The sequence below is a fragment of the Cryptomeria japonica genome, chromosome 3 (genome assembly GCF_030272615.1).
Source record: "Cryptomeria japonica chromosome 3, Sugi_1.0, whole genome shotgun sequence".
NCBI lineage: Eukaryota > Viridiplantae > Streptophyta > Pinopsida > Cupressales > Cupressaceae > Cryptomeria > Cryptomeria japonica.
Window position 1 is genome coordinate 814089344 of NC_081407.1, and position 23696 is coordinate 814113039.

A 23696-nucleotide genomic window follows, 5' to 3' on the forward strand; every position below is an offset into this window, starting at 1 on the left:
TTTATTTTTGGCCTATTTTCCAAGTCGGCCTATGGGAAATTGCAATGGTGAGCGCCTATATATTTGGGGTGTGTTTTCATTATTTTAATCATTCATTCAAGTGCGATTTGAAGAACAAGAAGGAGTGCGAACTTTGTTGGAGGCTAGAGGTGGAGCGAATTTTCCTCAAGGCATTGAAGACTAAAGGTGGTGAAGTTGATAAAGGAAGCACATTTTTAAAGACTTCGATCTACCTTTTTCCTAGCGAATTTCCTTATTTTGCATCGTTTTTTTAGAGTTAGTTCTCAAGAAGAGGTATAGCGAGATCTCCCTTGTTCAAATTTTGAATTTCAAATTGCGTAGTCATGTTTAGGAAATGATAATTCAAAGATTTATCATGAAGTTTCCTAAATGTTTAAATTGCAAAATATATTACTCATTATGAAATGTTGTGTAGATGTCAAGATGGCGACCCCAAAGGCAGGAGCATCCACTAGTCGTCCAGCTCTCATGAAGGAAGATCAAAGGAATGAAGAATTGGAAACCAAGATCGTGTCAAAATGGAGCAACATTGGAGATACCAACTTGGGAAACTTCAGTGTGAAGAAGTTTCGAGAGGTCCCTTATATTGGAAAGCCATCACCTGTCGCAAGGAGAATAATTGAAAGTGGCATTATCAAGGCGGCCGGTTTCCCTCCAACAGTCCAGTGTCATGAGCTGATGATTGAGTGTGCCCGCCATTATGACCCACAATCAAGATCAATCGTGTCCAAGGAAGGAAACACTTTGGCTTACCTTACAAAAGAGGCTATCAATGAAGCTCTCCATCTACCAGAACATAAAGATATGATTTACAAAAGCTTGGAAGGAGCTAGATCCATGTACGAAGATGATCCAGACACTTGCTTGAGCATCATCAATAAGAATTGGTTACTCAAAAGTCGTCCTCGCCTGAGCAAGATTCCCAACACACCGCATAGGATCGACTTCCAGGAGGAGTACAGAGATTTGATAACTTTACTCAATCGAGTTACAAGGGCTCCTCAAGCCTTCTATTTTGAGAAGTGGATGTTCTACTTCATCCAAGTGATAGTTCAAGGAAAAGGAACAATTCATTGGGCTAGAATTATTAGCCATTGCTTGGACGTGCAGTTGAGAAGACTGAAGGCTACCAAGTCATTCCACATGAGCTCGTACATCATATATGCCTTGATCAGGAGTTTTGAATATGCAGGACTACCTCATAGAGGAGTGATCGGGAGAGGGCCCGGGGAAGTCAGAGTTTGTGAATCTTATGTTCATTTGCATCATCCACCTGGAAGTAACTACAAGTTAGTTAATGATACCTTCACGATGAACATCACCAGGACATTGCAAGGCGGGATTCACAATCGGATATCTCAAGATGCACAGGAGCTTGTGAAGAGGTATGGTGCTTGGTTTATCCAATTCCAGAAGTTTACATATATTAGAGTTCATGGGTGTCCTTCACCTCCATATATGTTGCCAACATATCCGACAAACAGAATAGTGTTACTTGAGGTGACTAGGCAGTTGGCAGCTTATGCAAAGGCATTCAGACACAGGCATGGAAATGGAATTCCTGTGCCTATCATACTAGGGAATTCAGTTGAGGTATGTCCTAATGCTCTAGCCATGGATGATGCAGAGAAAGAATTGGCCTTATATTCATTTTCGTTCTTTGCCTTGAGAGAGAACTTTGATCCTTATGGATATATAGAAGAAACAGTTGGTAGAAAGTACAAGCACGAATTTCAGATAGAGGACTTTTTGATGAATCTCTCAGATGATTTAGAAGTGAAAAGAAAGATGCATTCCAGGATACCTTTGGATTTCATCAGGAAATGCAAAGTTTATAGAGTGGCTGATCAAGCTCAGGACAGTGGCAGACATCTCCAATCATCTTATGACCGAGAAGACAAAGCAGTAAAGATAGATTGGAATGAACCTGAGGTTTTTGACTTAAAAGCTTTGATGGCTCCAGTTTTGTCTTGTACTCGCAGATGGGTTGATGTGCAACATCAAAAGTTGAGAGAACAGAACATATCTATGACTTTTACTTTGGAGGAAAGACCAAGAGAAGGAGGAGCAAGCACAAGCGAAGGCAATCCTCATCCTAGGAGCACAAATGAAGACAATCCTCACCCTAGATGCGTAAGTGAAGGCAATCCTCATCCTAGAAGCGCAAAGAGGAAAGAAAGACCTGAGAAAAGGGAACCCTCCAAGAAGAAGCAAGAGGCCCATCGAGATCACTCATCTGGCACATCTTCTCGACATGAAAAAAGGACAAGTCAAGGACAAGAGAAGAGGGTACTTGAAGTTGAGGAATCTATGGAATCAATGGTCCAGAATGATAAACATGAAGAAAGGCAAGCACCTCAACGTTCATCAAGTCAATCTCCCCAAGTAAATGAGCTACATGAAGACAAGAATGATGATGAAGTGGCATCTCCTCTCCGAGAAGAGGGATCAGTGCCTAAAGAAATACAAGTTAGAGAGACAAGGTCCGCCATTCCAGATTGGTTAAAGGAGAGGCTAACAAGGGTGATTGTGATCGAAGATGAAGATAATGTAATTGATTTAGAAAGCCTTGTTGGAGATTCTCAGGGAGTAATAGAAAGGAAGAAGGCCACCAAAATGTCCAAGATGATCAGAGATGAGACAGGGTCCAGGAAGTTGCAGATAGCTACACCAGCAGTGGACAAGTATGAAGGTGAAATCCTTGCAGAAGAGTATGAAGTAGAAACATTTGAGCTTGGTCCACTCATAGCCGAGCAGACACTGGATGAGGCCACTGATTCATTTGAGGCACTTAAAGACAAGCTTAGAGAAGAAATGGAAAAGAATAGAAAGCTTGAGCGAGAGGTCGGTGCTTGGAGAGGCTACTTTAGCCATCTCAATCAGCCTTTGGGACGTCAAGATCCAGCAGTATCTCCTGTGCAGGCACTTCCCCTTGAATCAGTTGGTGAGGCAGAAAGAGTTAAGAGCTTGGTCCAGCTTATGAGCTCTTGGATTGACAAATCCCATACCGTTGCCATTGAGTTCGCAACAAGAATGATGCAGACTACCCATCGAGCTATCCAGGTCCTTGAGATCATTCACAACCTAATGATAACAGTAGCCGCCTTTGCCCACACTAGAGATGTTATCATTCCTGTTCTGCAAGTAATCAGGCAAACACCAAGGAAGATCTTAGCACAAGAAAAGATAATGGATGGAGGAGCTCATAATTTACTCTAGTGGTCAACTCTACTTCAGATGAAGGAAGTTCTTTTCGAAGACATTAGTACGAAATGCAATCAAGTCAAGGAGGTCATCCATCCAATTCAGGACAAGGTGTTTGAGGTGTTATGCTCTATTCTTGGCAGAAGGATTGAAGATGAGACAGATGTGAATCTTCAAGAGTTGGAGGAGAAGGTCAAGGTCATCTTTTGCAAAGATGAGAATGTTATCACAGATGAGCAAAGAGATCAAATGTTCGCTACCATGCTCCTGATTGAGAAAATCAAAGAACTCGAGCTTGGATGGGACGTAGCTCTTCTCAAGGCTTTCGATCAAGTCATCCACTTGGAGGAACGAATGAGGAATCTTCCTGAGATTCCTATTGCTGAGATTGAAGGAATTGTGTCCAGATTCACTGCATACGCTAAGAAGGAGCATTGGAAAGGGAACAAGGTTCTAGAAGAGAGGTTGTTATAGATGATGTGGCACCTTAATTATCATTGGTCTATGTTTCCTAGATTTTTGTGCCAATTAAATATTTGGCTATGCATTTAATATTGTTCAATAAAAGGGGAACTTTTTGTAATAAACCCTAATTAGGGTTTAGGTGTCAAAATCTCAGCCGTTGATCTTCTTTTGATCTGGGCCATTCATTGTAATTGAGGATGCTATATATACCCTCATTCATTTTCATTTTGTCATTAGAAATTAGAGTATAGATAGAGAATAGCATAATAGAATTAGAGCTTTTGGAGAGAAGAAAGTTATTTTGTAGCAAGATTGAGTTTTGAAGAGAGAATTTCAAGCAATTGTTGTCTATTTTGGCTTTGAGGTTAATAAAATATTGAAGTTATGGTGTTTTATTGCAAATCTTGTGGCTACTTTCATGGTTGCTTACTTTCTTGAATCATTCTTGGTCGAAGTAGTATTTAAATTTGAAGGACTAAGTGTTGGGCTTGATCTTTGGTGACATTCACGTTCCACCACTAGCTTCTTACTGATTGTAAGAACGCCTTGTGTGGTCAACTGGAGATATTTGGATTACTTCAACCTCAATCATCATTGAACCATTGACATGTACCTTCATGGTAGTGTCTACGATCCTTGATGAATTGGAAAATCATTAGTCACCTTAGAAGATCGCATCAATTTCAGTTGAGTTGTTATGTTTTGGCAATATTGAAATTGGTAGAATCTTGCCAAGTCTAGCCTCCATTAAGTCATTCTTAGGATTAGATTAGAATTCATCCCTTGCAAACCCTACCTTTTGATCTTTTTGAAGAACTTGTTAGTTTTAGGAAACCCTGTTCCTGCAATAACGGAAACGTAAGGCCCCTTGATGAAACAACATTCACAACGACCACTGGTGCTTATCCACACGTAGAGACCCTACATCAAAGAACCTTGGAGTCATCCTGATTGATCCTTTTTTGCGACATCTTCAGCAATCAGAGGCTTTATTCAAGAGAGGATAAGGTACCCTTGGGTATTTTATTCTGTGTTAGGCAGTGTACAAAATACACGTCAACAGGACCCCAGATACATTTCAAGGAGTTGGCCCAATCAAGACAATAAGATGTAGTGGATGATTATGTTGTACAGTTTTAGTGACTATCAATCATGTTTCTAGATGTGATAAAACACAGACTCATTGTTTTATTTGTAGAGGGGCTATCTATACCATTGAAGGGTTTGGTTAAAGCTTTTGATCTAGTATATTTGCTAGATGCTATCAAGAGAGCTTAGAAATTGGAGGATTTAGCGGCCAAAAACAAATCATAAGAAACCTTCACAAAAGAGTTTCCCTACAGCTAAGGCACCACCTTCTAAACCAAGCTAATCGGAAGAGTCTAAGAATGAGCTTTGAAGAATGAAGTTGTGATTTTCTTATAGAGAGTCATGGGAACCTGGACATATATGCTTGGTAAAGGAGCAAATACACTACAAAGGCCATTTCAGATGAGGAGACAAAGGAACTTGAGCATGAGGTTGTAGCTGATGAGATAGAGCATGAAGACAAGAGAAAGGGAGAAACTTAGGAAGGCACCCTTGCTACTCTTTCTAGAGCACCCAAGTAGCACCCCTTTCAAGTATGTGATGTTGTGCATGGGCATAAGGTAATAGTATTGATTAGTAGTGGGGATACTCATAACTTCATAGATGCATATTTGTTTTAAAGGAAAGGGTTAGATACATAAGAATTTGGAGGATTTAATGTCATGGTTGCAAACAGTCATATAATTCCTTGCAAGAAGCGAATATAGCAACTCGATTAATCCTCAGGAAGGCATCAAGTCAAGGATGACTTCTATGTTACTTGGATAGGAGAAGTAGAGATAGTCTTGGGAGTGCGATGGTTACACTCAGGAGAATTCACTCATAGCTACCAAACAATGGAGTTGAAATTCGAGGTGGATGGGAAAAATGTATTACTCTAACACAAATTGAATGGAGCCTGAGCATGGCTAATGTGACAACAATGGAGGTAAGTTTTTGAGGAAACCAGGCCACTCAATATATGGAAATAATCAAGGATCCACTCCAAAGTAAGATACTTTGTTTTTATTAGATAAGCAACAAGCTAGGGTGCTAAGCCTTTATAATAAAGGCCTTAAGGGCTAAGAAACACAGTCCATAACAGGCCACTTACAACACACAAGTAGCGCTTCAAACAACCTACATCAAGAGTGGGTTGAACTTACACCCACAGCTTGAGTAAGAGTTTGGGAAGAGGAAGAACTAGAAGACAGACCTTTCCTCTATTGACTAACAACAGTCCAAGTAATATTTTCCTCCAACATACCAATACAAGGAGGAGCAAGAAAGAAACCTCCACGGAGGGCCTATCAACAAACAAAGAGGGGGCAACGGGATGATGAGATGAAAGGCACAAAACAAAAGTAGTAAGAAGAACAAAAGCTATAACAACAACAAAAGAACTTGTGGCTGCACCCAACACTGGCAACACACTAGTAGCAGAAGAACTAGTGCCAAACGACACACCAGCAACAAACTCAAAGGAACCATTGGTCCCTGAAACATATAGCACACAAACAAGAGTAGGAGAACCCATTTCAAATTATGTTAAAGTAAGATACTTTGTTAAGATAATGTTTGGTCTATTTTGAATATGTTCATTGTGACACATCAAAGATGACCACCCAAAGATATATTGGCAAAATGAGATCTTTGGGATAAGAATCGTCAACTTAACATGGTAGAGAGGAGTGTGGACAACAAAACTGATGGACCAAGAGGCACTATGAATACTATCTCTGATACCATTAACATTTTAGTTACAGCCATAAAAGTGTCTTTCATCACAAGGTGGAATAAGTTTCAGTCTAGCATCTTTTGGCAGTTTGGGAAGCTAGAATATGGTGATCTCCAACTATTACAATTCTGACTTGGAACAAAATAATATGTGTGTGTGCATATGGACAAGTTGTTGGAATGACTATTAATCAGTCATAAACAACAATGATTGGGCAGGCACAATGTAAGGGAATATAATTGATGGAAGAAGTTGATGCAAGGCTACAATTGAAGGGAATCGATATTGTAGCCACCTACATACCAAATTGGGCGACACTACAAGTGAATTGTGATTGTTCTAACTCATCTCCAACCCTTACACAATGTGATTTGTACTTGACCTTAGAAGGTGTACATCACAATCACTTTTAAACGAACATAGGAACCTACAAATGGGATCATGTAGCTCAAATAGGCGTTTCGGATTTTCAATCACATGGGAAGAATCTAGAGGTGCAACAAGAACGTGATGGTTTGTCTACAATCATCATGGGGAAAAGAGTGGTAATGCATTGGCCTAAGTGATTGCAATGGATAAACGAGATTCATGATGTTGGTATGTTGGAGGTAGGGTATCCATTATTACAAAATGTTTTAGAACAACACATACACCATTTGAGTTTGCAAGGTTTGTTTTTGAATGGAAGATATTCTAGTTGACAAGTGTGAGACCTAGGATTGATGAGCATCACTTCACAATTTGTTACCTTGACATGAAGAAGGTAGTTTCCCACCTTGAATTATCATTGTTTGTGGGCAAGCAATTTGGAGAAGGGAGAACTCTCATGTCCCTTTTCCCAAATTAATATACCTTAATAGAAAAATTGTATTTAGACACTAGTTAAAATAAAAATAAATAAATAACTAAAATAATAAAAATATAGAAATAAAATTTAAATAAATGTTTTTTTAAATATTGCCAACAAAATAAGACACATAGGCCCAAATTGGAAAAAGGTATTTAAGAGGGTGTCTAGCTTCACTTTGATTGCAAAATTTCATTTTTGGCAATTCTTCATTTTGAATTCAAGTGTGCAATCAAGGATAGAAACCCTTGGCTACAAATTGTGATCTAAGGGGAGAAAACCCCTCTTGGCTCTCTTTATGGAGGTTCAAAGATTAAGATTTGCAAGTAAATTGACTGGGATCATCAAATACAAAACACTTTAGGAGCAGTGGGTTTCAAAAAAGTTGTTCACCACCTTGTGCTAGATTTGAAGTGTCATTCTAAGGAGGTCTATTCTCACATCAAACCCTTGGTCGCTAGTTTTTACACCATTTTTGCATTCTAAATACTACCTATTTCTTGGAGCACCGATCATTAAACAACTAAATAACATATGGGGAAATTTTTGTAAGGCGTTCAAGGCACATTTGGAGAGGGCGATACACATTTTTTGCCAAATGTAAGAGGCTTCAACATTTGGGGAGGTTTGACAAAGGTTCGCTTGTTGTTAGGACACCTTACTAGTCACCATCCATCACCAACACCCTTAAAAACCATATAGCCTCTCAAATAAACACCATTTAAATCCATACAAGTCAAGAATGATGTCTTTTTAGTTGGATCGACCATCCAAAGAGGACTAGTGTGTGGAATCGTTGTTTCAATATTAAAATTTGTTTCTAGTCTCATAAGGTGACATTGTAATCAATTATTTCATCCATAACGTCAATCAAAAAAGTGCTATTTCAATACTAGGGTTATCAATCATAAAACAACACTATTTTAATGTAGTTGGATCTATATAATTTAGATATGTAATGTGTTATGCAGTGAATAAGCATTTCCAACTTCTTGCGGGTTTATGGTGTAATTTCCAGTCAGTTATAATTTTAATTAGCATTAATTTCTTAGTTCGGATTGCAAACACATTTCCAGTTTGTTTTCTAAATTAAAAAAAAAAAGGTTCAAAAACATAAGAGGGACATCACATGAATGATTTTCAAAAATGCCTCAATGAGATGTCATCTCAAGGACTACAATGGATGAGTCATAGGCACGAAAGGGATTCAATGAAAAATCTTTCAAGCAAATGCAATCGACAAGTGTAAAAAAGAACTAGAATCCATAAACTTTGTCAACATTGTTCATGCCTACATCCAAATGAGATTTACAAACAGGATATGTTTTGTCAGTTAAAGGGGAGAAACAGGAAGCAAACATAACCGGCAAGTGAAAATCCAAACTCCACAATCTTTGTTAGCATCCACCTTGCTTGTGCTGAAAGGGAGCTTTCCAATAGGCTATAAAAATGCATCAAAGCTAAAAGGATGAAGGAATTTCATCTAAGAGGGTGGGAGTGAAGAAATAAAAGAGACACAATAGGAATGGAATGTAGGAGAAAAGAGCAATGTGATGTACGAATGGGAAGATGTAGCAAGGGCTATGGACATCAAGCAAAGACAAAAGGAGAGGCAATGACATAATTAATTAGGGTTGATCGTGCTTTTGATAAGGCCATAGTATAAATTTCAAGGAGTTTGTCCTTATACTCGCCAATTTTTTTTACTTAAAAGTTTTGAAGGCTTCTTTATCATGGTTTAAATATAGCTTACAACGATGCATTTCCTTGGATCATATTTTTGTAAGGAATTTTATCAAACATTTCAAATGAGCTAAACATGCCTCTTGTTAATTGTGGTCCAAGCTTGTTATTTTTAAGATGTATTGTTATACATTGTTTGATTATGAAATTAAGTGAAAGCTGCTATTTGTTGTGGAAACCTGTAAGAGAGTTTTCTCTCAAAAGTGTAAGTTTGCTTTTCCTTAGCTTCTATTATTTGTTGTTTTGTTGAATAATGATGCCTTAGTTAACCTTAAAATTTGAGGTGGGTTTTCATTGTGTTATCTATTTCAAGGAATATGCACTCTCCATTCCATTCTTGCTACTAGTTGATGTTTAAATAAAAGATGCATTGGAACACAAAGAGCCTAAGCCTAAGAGGAATTTATCATTGACTTATGAATGCCTAGATTGCACTAAACTTACTAGACTTCTACATAAATGTTCCTCATAATTTCTTTCACCATTGAATATGGCATGCTAAATTACCATGATGTTTTCTTTTGGTATAAATATTCTCGTTTACAAATGATTCTAGTGTTTTATTTAGCTTTTATCTTAATATTGTTCAAAGTTGTCAATGTGGGTCTATCTGCATTAATGTATACAACTCTATAAAGAAAACAGTAGACTCAAACTAAAAAGCAATTCTCTCAGAGAACAATCTTGACAGAGATGTGAAGTTTCATTTGAATTCTTCTTCTCTAGTTCAATAAGGGAAATGAAAATGTACTTCAGGTTATGAATGTCCTATTATATTACATCAACTTTTCAAAACCACGAAGCTATTAGCTATAAAAGCATGATGTCATATTTTTCAAAATTTTGCCTTCTCAGATTCCAGATGGGATGGAATGAAAAGGAAAGAATTAGTTTCTTGTTTCTCTCTTTCTTTAGAGATGGAAACTAGAGGTTCTTAACAGAAGCTTAAACAAAATAATTGTGATTGCACTGCAAAGATAACCCTGAGTAATAAAATGAAAATCATAGAAACAAAAGCGAAAACAAAAATTACCATATAAGTTACAGTTCCCATATGTCTTGCATGAAAACCACAGTATTCTATAGATAATATAAATTTCAACAAAATTCAAACCTTTGAATCTAATTTCAGGTGAAATTCAGCATAGAAGTGAAAATCCCTTGCGTTTGTCAGTTGCACCCAGTCCAACACTAAAAATTCTATCTTATGAGGAAAAAGAAAAAAGGCTTTTCGTGGAGGGGAAAAGAAATCATAAGGTACATAAACATAAAGTGTCTTTCTGACAGTAGAAAATTTAATTTAAAAAACCAAAATTTAAATTAGCATATAATCATATACAATTATCCATGCACTGAAAAAAAGATTCTCTCTATAGGAAACTAACAAGCATCACTATTTATATGAAGTATTACCTTCATTTTGTAGCCATTCTCAAGCACTTTTAGCTGTTCCAAATCTTCTTCAAGTTGGAGAGGTGTTGGTTGAAGCAGAGGATAGACCCCCAAAAATTTAGCATCATAGCTCTGAACCAGAACAAAAAGAAAACCATGGCTATGATCATAAATTTGTCATTATGCCAATTTACTCTGTGTGATTATAACCACATCAAAATTTGTGTGAACCTAATGATAGGTTATAATATCATTTGGCGCAGTTAACATGACTGAATAAAAGTGTCAACTACCTGAATCCCAAGATGAAGAAGGTAAGGAAATTTTGGATTTACTACACCTTCTCTGCAGAACAAAATATCATTAAAATTCAAATGGATTTAAAATAGTATCCAATAGAGATAAAGTCATGACGGAAGTATTTTGCACCTAATGCACAATACAAATCACTGGTTAAATTTTAAAGCAATAGATAGTTACTTGTTATATGGAATTAAGCCCCTTGAAAAGTAGATTGCGTAGCCATGCATATCAACAACACATTTCACCCTATTAGGATCAAGAGCATCTTCTGGATTCAAAGATGTGACAGCAGTGCTAAAAACAGCATCGGGAGCTCCCTATAAAGACAAAATTGATGTTATTGACAACTTTAAAGTTGATTTCAACAAAAGCATATCAAACTCATTTTATCATAGATAAAAAACATGGGAAAGGCTTCCATGTAACCATGTCTAGTATATTTATATGATTGAAAAATAATTTTGACGTCAATGAAACTATATTATAAAGGATCTAACGTTGACATCAACATACAAAACAAAGAAAAAGAAAAAGCACATACTTGAAGACAAGAAATAAATCAACGATCAAAATATATTGCAAGTGAAATTAGATGACTCGAATTGAGGAATAGTTTGGCAAGTTATAGAGCACAAGTCAATTCATAGATCCAGGCATATTAAAAAGTGCGAATTTTTTTTTTGTCTTCAAGCATGCTGAATCTTTAATACTCACACTGAATGAAATTAAGTGCCAAGTCAATTTTATTGTGAGTTTTGTCAAATGCAAAGAATGACTAAATACTATGACAGAGCACCAAGGCAAGGTGACTCACCAGATTTCAAGGGGTGGTATTAGTATGGTTACAAGAACTCTCTCTTCATGAACAACAATACATTGTCAAAGGCCTTAACAAGGCTTGACTAGCATTACTACTCAACAGTCACTATTCATAGAAAAGTCCTTGGATACCTCCCCCTAGATGAAGCATCCTAAGTTTAGATTGGCATAGGTATAATTGGAGCACATGACTAGAGATGTAGCCTAAACACACAAAACATTCACAACAGAAAGAAATGCAACATAGTGGAAAATAAGGGCATGTTCTTGTTAAAGTGAAGGGTAGTTACATATTTCCAAGGGCATTATCCTAATTAACAAAGGAGCTCTCTCTCTCTCTCTCTAGAATATACATATGTGTGTGTGTGTGTGTGTGCCCAACCAACTAACTTTGTCATCCTTATGGATTGCCAATGTTCTCTTCATGTTCAACCTTAATTCACTCACACCCAATGCACAATCTCCAACTCTTCTGCATAGGTAACTTTGTGTGCCAGCTCCAACTTTTGTGCCAAGACCTACTCTTAGATTCTTGCACAAACTTCAATGGGACCCAAGATAGTAGTTTGCAAGGGAAATGCTTGGACTTCTACAAATATTATGGCAGAGTTAAAAGTGACTAAAAGATGGCTTCTAGGAAGGATTGCAACATGCTAGTTTAAGCTTTTGACAAACATAGATGATGGCTCTTTCAAGTTTAGGAACTTGAGACTCTTCAAGAATTTGTTTTTGACTTGTAACTTTGGGACATAAAACTAGATTTAGGTCACTTCACTTGGAGTAATATGCAAAAGGGGAAAGCGTCGTTGTGGAATTTCTACATAGACTCTTAGGTTTTGAGGGATTGTTGGATCAAAATTTCAACTTGAAAACTTAAGTCTTGCAAGAGGGGGAGTTTGACCATTAGCCATGGAGCATGACAATCAAGGTAGAATCCCCAACACATGTATCTCCGTTCAGATATGAACAGATTTGGAATGAGCACCCCAAGTTTGGAGACAAAATGATTTGTTGGCAGATAGATGTCCCTATAGATTAGATTCCTCTGTAACCTTGTTTCCTCCAGAAACTCTTCGTGGCTTCTCACCCTACGGTGTTCTGGCGACGCGTAGAAATTTCCCTTGGCTTCTGCACCCTCCTTGACACCTCCTTGGTTCCCTTCGGGCAACCCCTCGGCAAGTCGTCCTTCGGCAAGTTGCCTCAGCCTCTGTCTACGTTCTACTCGTTGTTCCAGAATCAAGGCCCTCTGTGGTGCCTCCCACTCATCCGTTTCTGCTTTCTTATTTCTATCTTTGTTTAATAGGTTGGGCATTAATTCCCATACATTTCCATAAATAACAACACATAAAACCAGAACACTCCTTTATTAATTCATTTCATCAGATACAACTTGTGTCAATATTATTACACCTTTATTTGAAGTCAATATTCATGGCCTCGATGGCTACCTGGAGTAGGATTGAAAATTCCCTCGTCGCAGTGTCTTCCCCGTTGTAGAGCTCTGTTTGCGTGTCGTCGGCCTCTGGGTTTATCTCACCAACGTGTAGGCCCATCGTGTCCATGCGCCATCCGCTCCCTCCGTTCCCGAGTATGTCTAGGCAACGACGCCAAATGTTTGCCTCACTGGGTAAACAGAAGGAATACAGAAATAATGCAAAAATAAAGAATGCAATAACAGCATGCATACGAGAATAAGCTTTCCATTAATAACTCAGAGTGTATACAATGTTCATAGTATTATCTATCGTAAAACAACACACCCTTCAATACCCGCAGGTAGTATAATATATAACAGCCGAAGGGGTGCGACCAAAGAAACGGGACTCGGACTCGGCTCGGACTCGGCAAGGCCAACTCGGACTCGGACTCGGGACTCGGCGTCAGACTCGGCTCCAGACTCGGCTGGACTCGAGATAGTGAAAAACTCAAGAAATTTAGAGATTTTTAAATATTTAAAACTTGTTTCAGACACCCTTTATTGAATACACCTTAAAGACACAATAACATCATCAAACTCGGCTCATTTGATTACATACACAAGTATACATCAATCACATTAGCATAAACGCAAATTGTAGCTGAAGAAAATAACAAACATAGATATATAAATATTGTCAAATGTATACAATATTACAAAACTCATGGAATAAAAAATCCATGTCATCATATGATCATCATCAAATGTTTCATACAAATACCAAAGGTAAATACAACTACAAGTCTATGGCTCAGAGGAGCCTGCACCCTCCGGCCCCAGCCCCCTGCGAAGGCGTCTAAGGTAGGTCCTGGATGATTCGACTGCCATAGCCGCTCCCCGTGACACCATGCCATGCTCACCAACATCAGGAACATCCGTGTCACTATCTGCCTCTGAATCTCCTGTCTGTGCTCGTGCTCTCCGCTCCTCCTCTGCCATGGCTACAGTCTCAACCTCTATATCTACCTAGTCGATCCAATCAATGTCAGACTTGGAGGTTAAATTTTCTCTACTTCTATCGACGCAATTTCCCCCATATTTTTCGATGGGGGTTTGGGGGCAGCGCCCCCAAGGTGGGGTCAAGGGGTAGCGCCCCTTGCGCGCTCCCTGTCGCGATACAGGACGAGGTCGAGGGGCAACGCCCCGTGAGGCCAAAAAAACTTATTACAAGTCTGAATTAGGGTTTCTTTGAGAGTCTTCCTTAGGGCCTGGTTTTGCTCTTGTTGCTAATTGGGTCTTGCTTGGTGAGTGAGTATCATTCTTGAAGGTCCAAGCTAGGTCAAGTTGGTGAGTGATAAAGTCTGGAATGTCATCCTGATCTTCAAATGCCCTGAAATTTGGCTAAGTCTGAAATGTCCTGATCCTGAAATTTGACTAAGTTTGGAAAACTGAAGAATCCTCCAAAAACTAGATTTTGCAATATAACTCCTGGAGGCCCGAAACCACTCTCAAACATCCTGACAGTATATATGGAATATAACTTAAAGTATAAGTGACATTTCCTTATATCTTCTTATACTTAAATGTTATATTCCATAAAATAATCCTGATGGAGAGACCAAAATGTCAAATTTCGCCCTTCCAAAAAAACTTATTACTTTTTAAAAAAACTTTTTAAAATGTTTTTTTTTTTGTCATTTTATTAACCCAGCCAGTAGCCGAGTCTGGGGCTCAGGACTCACCGAGTCTGGCGATTTTGAGCCAAAATCGCCAACTCGGCGAGTCTAGCGAGTTTACTCTCCAGACTCGGCCGAGTCCGAGTCCGAGCCCCTGGGACTCGTTTGGCCTGACTCGGACTCGGACTCGCCGAGTTTGGGCGATTTCGGGCGAGTCTCGTTTCTCTGGGTGCGACACAACCATCGCGACTCCAACTACCTACCCGTCGGCTAACTAACTACTAACAAATAACATTACTACCAAAACATAAGATATACATATTTTCCGACAACATCCAGCGCATGGGTTGCATATCAAAATCTGAAAAATTGTTAGTTTGGAGTGTTTCCTTGTGTGGAGTTGGTTTTAGAGTGTGTGGGTTCTTTGGAGTGTGTTTAGAGATAATTTGAGTGCGTGGGGAGTGATTTAATAGTGTTTGTGAGGATTTTAATGTTGCTGGTCTGTATTTCCAGCCTGCTGTTCATTCATATCAGATTTAGTTTTTTGAGGTTGAAGTTGGTTTTCAGGTGTGTGAGTCGATGGGTGTGGTGTGAAGAGTCTTGGTTATAAGTTGCAGCTGTTAGTTTGGGTTTGGGCATTTGAATATCCATGATGAATCATATTGTAATGCTTGTTAGTAGTACTAACAACAATTTATTTGAACTCTCTTAGTCCCATTGCATAAGTGGAAGAGGTTGGCCTTGCCGCCTAGTCTGAACAATGATTATAGTAATTTTGTAATCCATGTTTGCATTGTAAAGCTGATTAGTAGTACTAACAGCTATATACTTGGATTATTTTTCTTTGGCCCACTGCATAAGTGGAAGAGGCTGGCTTGCCGCCTTCTTATCTATTGTAATTCCATCCTCCCGCTGAATAAATAGTTGAGTTAATTGTAATCTCATTTTCAGTCCTCCCGCTGAATAAGCGGTGGAGTTGATTGCTATTTCATTTCTAGTCCTCCCGTTGCATAAGCGGTAGAGTGATTGTTCTTCAGTTTCTTGCATCATCTTTGGTTGGTTTACCACCAAGTGTTTTTTAATATTCTCCATATCTCGCTGAAAAGTGGAAGGGGCTGGCTTGCTGCCCAAGCATTGTATTATTTCCAGTTATTTGAAGCTAACGATCCCCTCAACACCATATGCTCTCACCTTCCCATATTGGGCACTTGGTGATCAGAAAGTGGAAGGGTTACAATTTCAGCATTATTGTATCTTGATTTCCTAACCTTAACAAGTTCTTGTTGTGATTGTAACTAGAAATAAATTGAAAAAATTGCGGGGATATTACAAAGTCTATTGATTCAACATTCTACACCATATTCTTCTCTTGAGGAATACTAGTCTCCATAACCAAATGGCCATTTGTGATTCTCTTCACCCCAAGCTATCTCTAGGAATTTTGGGGCTCTAATTCATTAACATCAAGCTAGTGTGTACTACATCTCTACGATATGAAAGTCTATTGATTCAACATTCTACATCATATTCTTCTTTTGAGGAATAGTTGTCTCCATAACCAAATGGCCATTTGTTATTCTGCTCACCCTAAGCTATCTCTAGGGATTTTGGGACTCTAATTCTAGGATTATGAATGGAAGTGTATCAAAATTAATTTGATAAGGTGTGATCTTCTCTTTTTGTTGACCCTGGATTGCACCCACTCTAGTGCTCCTTTCCCCTTAACCTACATTTTTGGGGAATTCCTAATGGCAAAAGGATGACAAGAGGTAATTTGAGATGAGGAATAGTATGAATAGGAGATGAAGGAATTCGAGAATGGGGTAGAAACAATATGGGAGGTGAAATTGGAGGTGGAATATAAGGTTCTTTCTCTATAGATGGTAAGGCAACATCCATAGGTAAATGAGCCAAACATGGTTGAATTGATGATGGAGAAGGTGGCATAGAATGAGGAGAAATAGGAATAGAAGACATGATCCATGGTTCTTGATTGTGTTGTAGAATAGGAAAGATCCTCACACTCTTGTTGGCAATTAACTTGAAGTTTTAAACCTTTGGGGCTACATTCACATCACTTATTGCTTATTGTCTTTTCTTCAACCTTTCCTGTTCCTTCTTTGTTGCCTTTACCATCTACAATCATAATACCTGGTACCATTCTTGAAGAAGAAGAAGAAGAAGAAGAAGGTAGCAAATACACTTGAGGAAGCTTTGAACTCCAATTTTTATTTTTGGCTGCCCTTGAGGCTTTTTTAGCCATTTTTGTTTGCAAAAAGACTCTACTTTTACCTATGACTATCTTGGTCATTTCTTGATTCAAATTATTTTCTTTGTTATCCCAATACTTGAAGGTAAGAACTATTGATCTATGTTGGTTGTCACAAAATGAAGAGATAAAGTTTTGGATTCAAAATCTGAAAGATCTTCAAGCATGCCCTCCTTAGTGTCATGACGTCTTCACACATCACCCCATTGCAAATGGGGACCCCCACTTTTTGTTTTATAGAGTAGATGTTTTGCCTAGTTTCCTAGTGTTTGCCTTTGCTTATGAGAGGGTTTTTGAATTTTGAATAGGATCATGTGTTTAAAATGTCAAAATATTAGAGTGATCCTAAGTTTTGCCTAAGTCTAGGGGTTGCCTTAGGGTTTTGATTTATTCTTGCTAAGTGTTGAGTTTTAATTTTGCCTTGACATTTGAGCGTAAATGCGTCTAAGTGTTGTAAGTCAGTGATATTTTGTGCCAAGAGGTCCTTTAGGGGTTATTGACTCACTCCTAGGAATCTATTCAAGTCAAATTTGCACTTTATTCTCTATTTTTCACTCAAATTTTGATAAATTTGGCTAAGTCCTGATGCGTAATGATGAAATTTGAAGTGTCTAGATGATTTTGAGTGGTTAAATTGTTAAATTCCTGGTGAAAATCCATGTTCTAAGGGTCAAAATGTCAAAATTCCTGATGGGAGGTGCTTTTCCCCCACATTTTCGATGACCCATGATTTTCCCCCACTCAAAATCCTGATGGGATATGAATTTCCCCTGGATTCCTAATGGACCTAATTTTTCCCCCACTCAAAATCCAGACATAGGTCGATTATTCACCAGGGAGGCAAAATTTTGACTAAGTGTTGGGAAATCCTCCTGATGACCCACGTTTTTCCCCTGGGAGTGCGGATGACTTTGATGCGGACAATTTGATCAAGTTTGATGGATTTTAATGTGGATAATTGCCCTAATGAATGGCGAATTTCCCCAAGTATGAATGATGATGATTATTTGATCTGGATTTTTATCCAGATAGGGGTCGTTTTTCCCTAAAAGGCAATTGTGATGCCTTGTGATTATTTTTGACTTGGATTTTTATCCAGATATGGGACATTTTTCCCCCAGCTGGCCAAATTTGAATGAAATTTGAAATATTTTTAATGCAAGTGGCCAAATTTAATTGTTTTGCATTCGATAATGATTATTTAATTATAAAAAACAATTATTTAATAATTAATTATTTTCCTAATGCAAATTGATTTTTACAGGCAAGTTTTTATCCCACATTGCTTGTGTGGTGAAGTTTCAAGGAGAAAACAAGAATAAAAGGACCCAACCAGCATTAAAATATTATTATAAGTGCTGATGGTGATGGCTAAGTGGCTGATTGAAGGCAGATTGAAGGTCCCAGTTGGGCGATTTTTGCCAAGTGTCCATTGGACACCATTTTTGGAAGCTAAGTTGCAGATTTGAAGAGTTTGTTTGCCCAATCAAACCTGGGCGTTGCCATTGAGGAGATCTACAACAAGTATTGGTGGCTGATTAAGCCATATTTTATGCGAACTTGAGGTGGTGCCATGATTGGGTAGGCTGCGATTTTGTTTGTGAGGCAGATTATGCAATGTTTTGGGCAAATTTAAAGGTATTGTTGAGCTCCATTGAGGTTTGAAGGCTGCCATCACACTTAGACCTGAGCTTTTCACCATTGCTGGAACTTACCTAGGCACCGTTGTTGGCTGAAGGGTGCATTTCCAGATTTAACTTTTCACTCCCAGCCATCTTCACACTTGGGAGATATTGTTTGGAAGTCATTTTAGAGTAGTTTGGTGGCATTTTCTAAGTACACCATTGCTGGTGTGAAGTCTGGAACTCCATTCTCAGGTTGTCTTCAAACTTATTCTTCATTTCCAGCCACCTCTACACTTGGGAAATTTCACTTGTACATAATCCTTATGAATTTTTTGGGCATTCAGTGGATTTTCCATTGCTGATCTGTTTGAAACTTCACTTTCAGATTTGTCTTCAGACTTAGATATCCATTAACAACCTTTTGTTTGTGCCTGGATTTGACAAACTTCACTTTGGGAAGGTTGTCTTCAGACATTGGGCAGCCATTGTTGGACCTTGGAAGGGTGTCTTTAGACTTTAAGAACTAAAAATCAGACTTTTCCACAACCTTTTCCAAGCATTGGTATACTTCCGGGCACCAATTGTGACATTTTCTAAGTTATCTTCAGACTGCAACTTCATTTCCAGCCACATAGTTGTGCCCAAATGTGACCATTTATGAGTTTTGAGGGTCAAAATAAGTCAAGCTATGACCACTTTCAGCCACTGATTTTCATCATTTTCAGTGTGTCTTCAGACTTTTGGAGCCATTTTCAGACTTTCAGAGGGTGTATTCAGACTTAAGAATCAGAAAATCAGACTTCAATACACCATTTTACGAGTATTTTCAGACATTGGAGGGCATATTTAGACTCAGTCCTCAGAAAATCAGACTTTTATTACAACTTTGATATCAAAAACCAGTCACTTTCTAAGTGTTTTCAGACCTTGAAGTGATATTTTCAGACCCGGACATTCATTTTCGGGCACCAAATCATACATTTTCTAAGTTTACAGGGGTGTCTTCAGACTTATTTGTTGTGACCAGACTTAAATTAAGTCTGAAAATCAGGTTTTCTTGAGGAGAATTTTCCAGATTTCCATCCAGACCTTCATATTTTCCAGAATTGGTGTTACAATTTATTGGGACAAAAGTCAGGAACAAAGTCCTGATGGTGTCTGGATGTCCACACTCCACTCCATTGAATGATGATCCAATCAACACAAAATTTTCAAGGACAATGAGTCTGGATGGGGTCAGATTTCCACTGAAGGGTGGAATTACAAAGGAAGGAAGTTGTCCAAATAGGCATCAAATTCCCACTGAGTGAAGAAATGGACAAGGATAATGCGGATGGTTTTGAGGACTAATTCGCCCATATGCGGATGGATTTCCCACCAAGGTTGAAATAATGTTTATCTCATAGGTGTTTGATTCAATGTTTATTTGTTTTGCAGGACTGTTACAACGAAGGGAAGATCAACACTTCAAAGATTGGATGGGGATTTTAGGAAAGAGATTCCAGAAGGTGAAGATGAGGACTAGATCAATCATGAAGAAGACTTCACCTTGATGATGAACAAATGAAGGAAAGCAAGTCCAAGGCATGAGCACAAGGGATTTCACATCAAGAAATCCAGAACAACATCAAGAAATTTCAATATCCAAGTGCGTCAAGGAAGGAAATATTTCAGGATTCCAAGATTGGGAAATTTTCCAAACATGAGGAAATAGTTCATGGAATTCCCTAACATAAGAATGAAATGCAAAGTATCACAAGGAACTCCAAACATTATGAAGAGGAAGAATGTTCAAGGCGAATGAATTAAGTGTACAAGGCAAGTTGAGGTGGCATCCCAGTCACAATTCATTCAATCAAAGGGGTTCCAAGTCAACGTTCATTCAAGGAGGGAATAGGTGACACATGGCACTACATGAAATATTAATTATCTTACTTACCATCATTTCCCATTGGCCAATGTAATGGTGGTTGTAACAAACCCTATATAAATCATTGTTCGACTTGATGGTGATTTTTGTTTAAGTGTTGTCTTGCATTCAAGGTTCTCAATTCCTCCAGGTTAGATTAGAATTTTAGATTTAGAATTTGCTTTCAAGTTTGTTAGATAGAATGAAAGAATTTGTTGAATGTATTTGTGTGGAATCCATTTATCCATACCACTAGCCTCTTACTGATTGTAAGTGTGCCTTGTGTGGTCAACTGGAAATTTATGCAAGCTTAACTTCGATTATTATGCATCCATTGTTATGCATCAACTTGGATGGGATCAATGTTTGATGGTAGTAATTTGAAAATCTATGAAATACACCTTAGATGATTGCACTAAGCTTGTGTCAAAATCTGTTTGACTTGATGGTGAGACCTTGCCTAGTTTGATTCCATTGAATTTGTTCACTACTTCTTGTATTCTAGGCTTAGAATAGATTTCCTAAACCCTATTCCCTTTCCCCCTTTTTTAGAAATCCTTGTTAGAATTGAATCAAGAACTTCAGTGCAAAATCCTAAGTCATCAGCATACCTATCCTAATCCATCATAAGATTGAGCATTCAAGTACAACGTAAGTCCCCTTGTGATTCCAGCATTATCACATCAAACCACTGAACTTATCTACACATCAAGACCTGACATTTCGTAACCTTGGAGTTGTCTCATTTGATCGTGAAGCATAGCATTTGAGAGACTTTGTTCAAGAGAGGATAAGATACCTTGGTATTTTATTCTGTGATCGCATGTGCATAAAAAACACATCAACACTATAAAGCTCAATAAACTTTTGGCAAATTTTGTATTTAGTTCACAATCTCTCATCTATAAAGCTCTTTGGACCACGTGTGTTTCTCATAGAAAGGATTGAAGCTGAATACAGTCCTCTCACCACTAACATGTTTGATGTATATGGCAGCCTTACACCTATACATGCTAGGTTGAACCAATCCCCAACTTATGCTGCCTCAAGTACTCTATAATGACAATCTAATTGCTTGGATGTCTTCAACATCATATATGGATTGGAAGAAAAATTCCATACCGTAATGTGAGTGAAGGTAGGAATCTAAACGAACCAATCAGCCCAATTTGAAATTACTGCTCTAGCAAGTTCTATAAAAGGACATGTATGTGTCCCTATATCTTTCTCACTGAGTGCATCAGCAAGGCACCATTCACTCTCCTATAGCACTTCAAGGAGACACTATATTCCAACTGAGGCAAGTGTCTAAACAAAGGAGTTGCTTCATGGGGTCTAAGTATGGTCAAACCTGTAAAAAACCTGTAAATTTTATCATATGAGCCATGGCATAGACCAAACATAAAGTCACATGGGACTGATGAGTCTATTCAAAATTTGATAACCAGTCATGTACAAACTTGTTAGAGTTATCTTGTATTAGCTAATAATTATTTATTTAATTATTAGTCTATTAAACTCTACGCTTAAGCTAAACTTAGGCATTTAATAAATATTGTAGGTATTTAATAATTATTAAATACACATTATCCCTTTAGGGTTGCATATCTTTAGGGTTTCTATTATCCTTTTATAAGGAGTATTGTACTTGTTAATTGAATTGATTCCCTTTCTGAATGATAATTTTCTTCAGAGCATTTATGCTTTTTTGCTTTATGTGCCTCCATTCTTCTCTTGTGACAAGTATTTGCATGCAGGTGTTCTTGAGATCTCAGGACCTGAAACAACCAAGACATCCTACCCAGAGAAGAGATCCTAGGACCTGAAACAACCAAGATATCTTCCAGAGTGCTGAAAAAAAAATAAAAAATAAAAAATAAAAATAAAATAAAATAAAAATCCAAAAAGCAATCAAAAAGGGGAGGCGTTTTTCAAAAAAAAAAAAATTTGGGCTTTGTTTTTACGCAGAGTCTGGACCTAACAGTCCGACCGCCGTACGGCTGACTGGACCTGTCAGTCCGGCCCTCGCCAGCCCTTGCTGGCCCAAGCCCCGCCGGTCCTTCTGCCTCCCGCCTGCCGGCCTCCTCCACCGCAGCCACGCCCCGCCCCCTGGCCACCACTACCTCGCCACCGTTGCACCCCCCAGCCCCGGCCGCTGCTCGCAGTGCCTGCTGGCCCCGTCGCCGCCCGACCTAGACCCCGCTGCCCGTCGCGGCTATTGGCCCCACCGTCGCCGGAACCTGCCACCCGGCCCACCGGCCACTGGAGCACCACCCCGCCACCGGGGCGCCACCCGCCTGCCTTCAATGCGCCGCTCACTGGCCACCTCCGCTCGCCAGAGCCACCAAACTACCCCTTCCTCTTGTTTTAAAGGGGGGTTTGGTTTTTTGGTCATATCTTGGGCATACGGAGTTGTTTTTTCGAAAATGAATAGGCGTCGGAAAGCTGGTTCCGAGCCGGACCTCATGATGTTGGTATTTTTTTCCCATTTTTCTGTTTGACTGTGTTTTTTTTTCCAGTCAAAGTGAGGTCTCTTTTTTGCACTCCGAGAGCCGTAGAATGAGCATCCGACATCCGTTTTTCGAAAAGTTTATATTTTTGGAAAGCGTGTGTTGTGTACTTTCCAGCCATATGAGTTTTATTTCCAGATTCTGCTCCATGCATATTTTATTCAGTTTTTTGCTTTTCAGCACTCTGGAGGATATCTTGGTTGTTTCAAGTCCTGGGATCTCTTCTTTGGGTAGGATGTCTCTATTTTGGTTCTCCTTTCTATTTCCAGTCTTATTATCATTGTAGCTTCTTTTATGCAAACGCACTGAGATAAAGTGCCATCATTCATTGTTTACTTGGGATCTTGCACATCTTGTGCGTTATTGTACATGCACTATTGATAAAGTGCTATGAGGGGGTTGATGTTTGCCTTGTTTGCCATCCACCTTTGTCCAGTGAGTGTTCCTTCCACAACATTCGCCTCATGTTGTGTGTCAAGTGAGTGTTCCTTCCACGACACCATGTACTGTCTCTGTGCCTTTGATGTTCCTGGTTCTTCGTCATGCAGTTCTTCTTGGCCGCTCTTTTCAGTGTTCCTGTCCCTCTTCAGCATTATGGGGAGGTTTGTCCTGTTGGTTCTAATGTTTTCGTGGTTCGATTGATCAGCTCTTCAGGCTTTGGTGTTTTCATGCCATCTGTATCTTCGATTT

At 38.7% G+C, this 23696-nt stretch overlaps 1 protein-coding gene across 3 annotated transcripts in view; it reads right to left on the bottom strand.

Moving 5' to 3' along the window:
- The window catches only part of LOC131068899 (3-deoxy-manno-octulosonate cytidylyltransferase, mitochondrial), a 75883-nt gene that overhangs the window by 15030 nt on the left and 37157 nt on the right, over positions 1-23696 (bottom strand). For all 3 annotated transcript variants that reach the window (XM_058004182.2, XM_058004183.2, XM_058004184.2), the window contains 3 exons: positions 10959-11098; positions 10772-10823; positions 10500-10610 (listed from right to left, as the gene is read on the bottom strand). In XM_058004182.2, coding sequence (XP_057860165.2) covers positions 10500-10610; positions 10772-10823; positions 10959-11098 — 303 coding nt within the window. The remainder of the gene's footprint in view (positions 1-10499; positions 10611-10771; positions 10824-10958; positions 11099-23696) is intronic.